Raw genomic sequence first — 6,277 nt, forward strand, 5'->3', positions numbered from 1 at the left:
CAAAGGTAAGATAGAATCACTTCCCTTTAAGGTTTTCTATCCAAAACCTTAAGTAACACCTCACAAATGAGAGAAAATAATGATTAATAAGATTATACCTCTAAAAGATAGATAATCAATAATTAAGCACTCTCACATAAAGTTACAACACTTGAAAGAATAATAGAAAACTTAACCCACAAGTGTGTACAAGTAATATTTAGTAAAAGATTGAGAAAGATTGAAATTTCGAGTTCTTGAAATTTAGGCACTTGTTTCTATATTATTAATAAAGAGCATTGACCTTGTATTTAAATCCTCTAACAACCTTGTGGACGTTTGTAGCCGTTAGAAACAAAATAGAGTCGTTACAGCCATAAAACTAGCATTAAATGCAGTTTGCATCTTCGTTGTATCGATAGAAGTTCTTCCAAAATATGATCGTTGGGCTCATTATATCAGTAGAGGTCCTCTTGTATCGGTAGAACTCTGAGGGTTTCAAGTATCAGTAGAACCCAGCAGAGTATCGGTAGAAGTGCAGGGGAGGCTGAACTTTGGCTACTAGCTTGACTTGTCTAAGTAGAATTCCTTAAGGTATCGTTAGAACTCTGGTTGTATCGATAGATCGGACCAAGGTATCGATAGACATTCCAGGCCAAAACTACCTTGCACACTTGCGTGCGTTCTACTGATAGAAGTTTGGGTTGTATCGGTAGAACCCAAAGTTGTATCGATAGAATTCCCAATTCTATCGGTAGAATTCTGTAGCCTTTTCAAAGTCTTTCCATCTTGAGTTCTACGATACTTGTCCTCCTAAGTATCGGTAGAAGTCCTTCAAACTTCAAAAACTTATTAAAAATTAAGTTAATTTAAGGCTTTTTAAATGTTTATCTTGTCCAACACTTTGAAAATAAGTTTACGGGCTTCTAAACAATTTTTCCAAATCTAAGTAGAGGATTTTTAATATACTTTTTGTTATATCAAAATACTTGAAAAACTAGAGCTAACATAATATAAACATGAAATTTTGATTTTGTTTCAACTATATGTATGAAATTTTGATTTTGATTTTTTTGTATACATTAAGAAAATAGAATCAATTATTTTTTATTAGTAAATATATTTATTTTTTATGCAATAATTAAACTTAAAATAGTGTCATGTCATTAGTATGTGAAAATTGATTAAAATAAAAAAAATGTCATACATGCACATGTGGAAAATTAAAAACTTTGTATCACAATATATATTAATAGGGGAGAGTAAAAGTCGATGTGAGTTGGGAAAACGAAAAAAAAATTAGTTTTGTAGTAATCGAATCTAGTTATTTGGTTTTTCTAAATCAACTCAAATAAGTAATTCAGTTTTTCGAGTTCGAATCGAGTTAAATTTCATAACTTACATGATTTGATTAATTCAAATAACAAATTAGTGTATATACCCCTTGAATCCCTGTCAATTTAGAAAAATGAACAAATTAATTCCTCTCAAACAAAATTACAAAATATTCTTTAAAATATTTTTATAAAACTGATAGATTTTATAAACTTCTAAAAATTATATACAAAATTTAAATTATAAAAAAATGTTTTTTTCCAAAATGACAAATTTGGGGCATTGAACAATTAAATTTTCAAACCAAGTTTATCACGAGGAGTATCTTTTTTCTTTTTATTTTACTTTAAAATAGTTTTTAAATATATATGATTTTAAATTTATATACTCTAATTTTAAATTATTTATACCGTTAATAATATTTAATTTGATCTTTTTATTTTTTTAAATTTAACTTGAAAAATATTATTTAACTTTTATTTCACTCAAGTCGATTTAAACCAATAAAATTAAAATAATAGAATAGAACTCATATACAGTAAACTAAAACATTGCATTTGGATTGAATTTTGGGTTCATTTGCATTTGCTTTGCTGATTGTACCTAACCCTAGTAAGATTCTAACCCAAATACGACCTATCTTAGTTTTATTTAAAGGTATGGGAAACTTTGCTAGCCAGCTCCTTCTAATATCTTCTCTTTCATCTCTCTTTCACCTGAAAATACCTCCTCCGTCTTCTTCTTCTTTTCACAATTTTCTTTTCTCGATGAACAGTCTTTTAGACTACTATAATTTGATTATAATGTAAAAGAAAAAAAATAGAATTCATAATATTATATATTTTGATTCTCATGGAAGCTTTGATTGTTGGGTATTTTAGGTTTTGTTTATTTTTCTTGTTATGTCTATTGTTGGATGGGAACTGAGAGTAAGAAAGAAACTGTGTGAAAGAAGAACAAAAATGGTGGAGAAGTTAAGACAGGACAGTGGTTGTTGTTTTCATGTTGTAAACTATTACAACTTTGTACAATTTGGTCTTGTTTTAAACAAGTCAGTTTGAGTTTCAATCTTAGTTGAATCTCTTTTAACAACAAAATCCATTGAAAATCTTTTAAAGAAAAAAAAAAGATTGTTGATTTCATCATTAAGTTCATCATCAACCATGAAGAGACTTGGCAGCTCAGATTCATTGAGTGCTTTGATGTCAATCTGCCCAACTTCAGGTCTAATAAAACAAACCCAACTTTTATTACCAAAAAATAAAAGATCTTTGATGTTCATCAGTGTCTTAATTGTTGATATGTTTTGATTTGGTACAGATGAACATAGTCCAAGAAACAACAACAATGTTTACAGTCGAGAGTTTCAGTCGATGTTAGAAGGATTCGATGAAGAAGGTTGTTTTGAAGAATTAACAGTCGGCCATGGCGGCGGTGCCAAGAAGAGAAGATTAAGTGTGGATCAAGTGAAGGCATTGGAGAAGAATTTTGAAGTTGAAAACAAACTCGAACCCGACAGAAAATCGAAACTAGCTCAAGAACTTGGGTTGCAACCACGACAAGTTGCTGTCTGGTTTCAAAACCGACGTGCTAGATGGAAAACAAAGCAATTGGAAAGAGATTATGGAGTTCTTAAGACCAGTTATGAATCTCTTAAGCTCAATTATAATAACCTCCGCCATGAAAATGAAGATCTTCTCAAACAGGTAATTATTAATAATAATTATTCATTTATCTTAGTAAGACTGGGAATCTCTTTGAGTTTAATTTGTAAAGCAAAGTTGAAGGTCTGAAAATGATGCAGATTAGTGAGCTGAAGGCAAAACTCATCGAGCCGCCGCCGGGTTCATCTTTGGGTACCTCATCGGAGCCGGCGGAAGTGAACTGCGAGAGCTTCAACGACGGCGGCGGCAATGGATCAGTTGGTGGTGGTGGCGACACTTTTTTTCCGGACTTGAAAGACGGATCATCGGATAGTGATTCGAGCGCTATCTTGAATGAAGAAAACAACAGCGGCGGAGACATGGAGGGGGGCAGCCCAAACAACGGGGCGGCTTCTTCACCGTCCTCCATGAATAACTGCTTCCAGTTGTTCAAAACAACGTATCAAACCCCGCAATATGTGAAAATGGAAGAGCATGATTTCATCAGTAGTACTGCAGATGAAGTCTGCAATTTCTTTTCAGATGAACAAGCTCCAAGTCTTCAATGGTGGATCTAATCTAAATCAAACATATATGTATGTATGTAATTATGGGATTAAAGAAACGGAATGCAAGAGAATAAGGCAAACTCTCCAAGAATTTTGTCCGAAGAAGAAGAAGAGAGAAATTAATGGGTTGAACTGGAGGCGGTGGAAGTTGAATTCAATACCCAATAGGTGGCGAGTGGCCAGTGCGGCGGTGCACGCGGTGGGCGAATGATTAGGTCGTAATTGGAAGCTTTTTTTTTACTGTTCTTCTACTGTAAATGGAAAAATGTCCAAAATCCTTCGGAGGAAAAGTAAAGCTTTTTTTCCTTCTAATGGTAAAGCTTTTTTTCCTTCTAATGGTGAAAAAGCAGAAAAAAAAATAAAGTAGATCATCATCATCATCATCATCATCATGATTTCTCTTAGAAAGTTGAAAATTTTAGGGCAGACATTTACCCGTTATCTCCAATTCAGAAACCTTAATATTATAATTATACCACCATTGCACCCTTTTTCATGACACCAAATTCTTGGATTCCTTATCTCACAACTTAAACAATTGAGATCAATTTAACCTGGATTTGATTTATTTAATTCAGGTTGCCATGTAGGTAAGTTATCATTAAATTACGGTTCAATGTCCTCTTTAATCCCTAAAATATATTGATTTTCCTACTTTAGTCCTTAAGGTTTGTTACATCTCGAAAATTGGGTTAGAAAAATTGAGAATGATCACACCCTGATTTTTTAAATTAAGGTTGTGAAATTTATGTAAAATAATTTAATTTGGTTTAGTGGATAGATATTGTGCTTGTTTGTGAGAGGTTTTGAGTTCAAATCATTTTCCTTGAATTATAACCTTGGTTGTTTTGGCTTAAAATTAATTTTCGCTCAACTTGTGTCAAAAATGAGCCTATTCGTTTAATAGTAAAGTGTTGGCTTACTCATTGATCTATGTTTGAATCCCTACATGAGCAATTGGCAATATTTTTGCAATTTCTTACTTGCCGCCCATGTGTTGGAGTTTGGATTAAATTTAACTATTGAAAGTCTGATAAGTTATTAGAAAATCAATTGGATAGATAATATGAGTACTTTTATTTTCTTTTATTTTTATTTTTATTTTTATTTTTTATTTTTGTAATTCCCAAAAAGAAATTGCTTTGTTGGGCACGTTCACTCAGTCTCTCCTCTTCTCACTTTTCACGTTTTCTTTTCCCCTTTCTATTATTGTTTGTTTGATCCTTCTCAAGTCCCTATACTTGATTTTTTTTATTTTCCAATTATTGCTTCAATAATCTTTTCTTGATAGCAATTGTTACTCCATCGTGTGTTTTCTGCGTTTAGATTTCATTTGATGAAGGTTAGTGCCATATTTGGTTTTGAACGATCTAGACGGTGTGGAGTAAAGAATGTGTGTTAAGATTTGTGCTTATTTTCATAGTTGTGGTATTAGTTGTTATCTTCTTTATGTGATGCAATTTTGACCACTTTGAAATCATTGGTTTAGGCGAGGTTCGTGAATCACACAACTTACCTCCAATGAATTAGGAGTTTCAAGGGACTGTCATGTTTGTTTAGGTAAGTGATTGATCACAAAAAGGATAAATTTCGCTTTGTTAAGGTATAGTGTTAGCGGTTGTAATCGAATGAGTTAATTGGAATTTAGTGAACCGTTACTAAAATTAGTCGTTTTAATGATGTTTTCAGCTTTTGGAAATCTAGTGGTTGGATTTGCATCAAAAAATGATTAGGTGTGTAATAAAAAATTCATAAAACAGCGAATGACACGATGCCAAAAAACCCACTGTTGACGTCACACGGTCGTGTGAAAAACCGTGTGAGCCACACAATTTGGGTTAATTGGGCCATGTGGGCCACACAGGCGTGTGTGAAGCCGTGTGGACCCATTTTTTAAAAATTTTCACCTAGGGCTGTTTTGATTTGTGATGCGTATTTAGCCACTTCGTAGGGTTCGTACTATATAAAAATGACTTGAAAACATGATATTTGATAGTTTGATATTGTAGGTAATGTGAAATATGTAAACATAATCTATTTAAGGGTGAATTTGATGGCATGTTCTATTGTGCTATGTTTGTATATAAGCATATGATATCTGATTATGTTAATTTGTATATCTCTGAATCTGTTGTGTGACCATGCATGTGACGTTATGGCAAATTGATTTGCTTATGTTAGATTTGTAATACTTTTGTTCTGTAAAAGCGCGGAATGCCATACCTTCTGGTTTTTGTTGTTGTACGACCGCATGTCTTACATCTTTTTCATTCTGATTCTTTATATTCATGCCATGTCACATTGCATGGGGTTTGGGATAATATGGTAAGGAGGAAGTTTTGTAGTTTAATCATCTGCACTATTTAGTAGTTTAACCACATTTCTGTTCTGCTAGCTTGACTGCATTTATGGTGGCTCGACCGCACACATCTATTCTGGCAGCTTGGCTACAATATAATGGCTTAACCACATATATGATTTGGAAATTTTATTGCAATTCTGGTGGTATTGTCCACAATTATCTGTTGGCGTGATTTCGTTAGACGAGTTCTGGGGAACTCTATTTAGTGTGTAGCGGAGTTGGGGAGGAAGTTTACTGAAAAATCTGCATTATGGTTTTCTAAAAAATATTGCATTGACATAATCATGCATTCTCAGTTTTGTGTAATTGATCATTATGAAATTCTCTATGATACTCTAATTTGTATATTGTGTTATGTATGATATATATTTGAGTTTAGTTACACACTA

General features: G+C 32.7%; 1 protein-coding gene across 1 annotated transcript; it reads left to right on the forward strand.

The window, feature by feature from the left end:
* Positions 1 to 1,990: 1,990 nt before the first annotated feature.
* On the forward strand, positions 1,991 to 3,912 carry LOC107914372 (homeobox-leucine zipper protein ATHB-6). The gene is made up of 3 exons (XM_016843272.2): positions 1,991 to 2,538; positions 2,635 to 3,020; positions 3,119 to 3,912. The coding sequence occupies exons 1-3, from the start codon at positions 2,478 to 2,480 to the stop codon at positions 3,533 to 3,535; spliced, it is 864 nt and encodes a 287-aa protein (XP_016698761.2). The 5' UTR covers positions 1,991 to 2,477; the 3' UTR covers positions 3,536 to 3,912.
* The last annotated feature ends 2,365 nt before the right edge of the window (positions 3,913 to 6,277 follow it).

The sequence above is a fragment of the Gossypium hirsutum genome, chromosome D10 (assembly GCF_007990345.1).
Source record: "Gossypium hirsutum isolate 1008001.06 chromosome D10, Gossypium_hirsutum_v2.1, whole genome shotgun sequence".
Taxonomy (NCBI): Eukaryota; Viridiplantae; Streptophyta; class Magnoliopsida; order Malvales; family Malvaceae; genus Gossypium; species Gossypium hirsutum.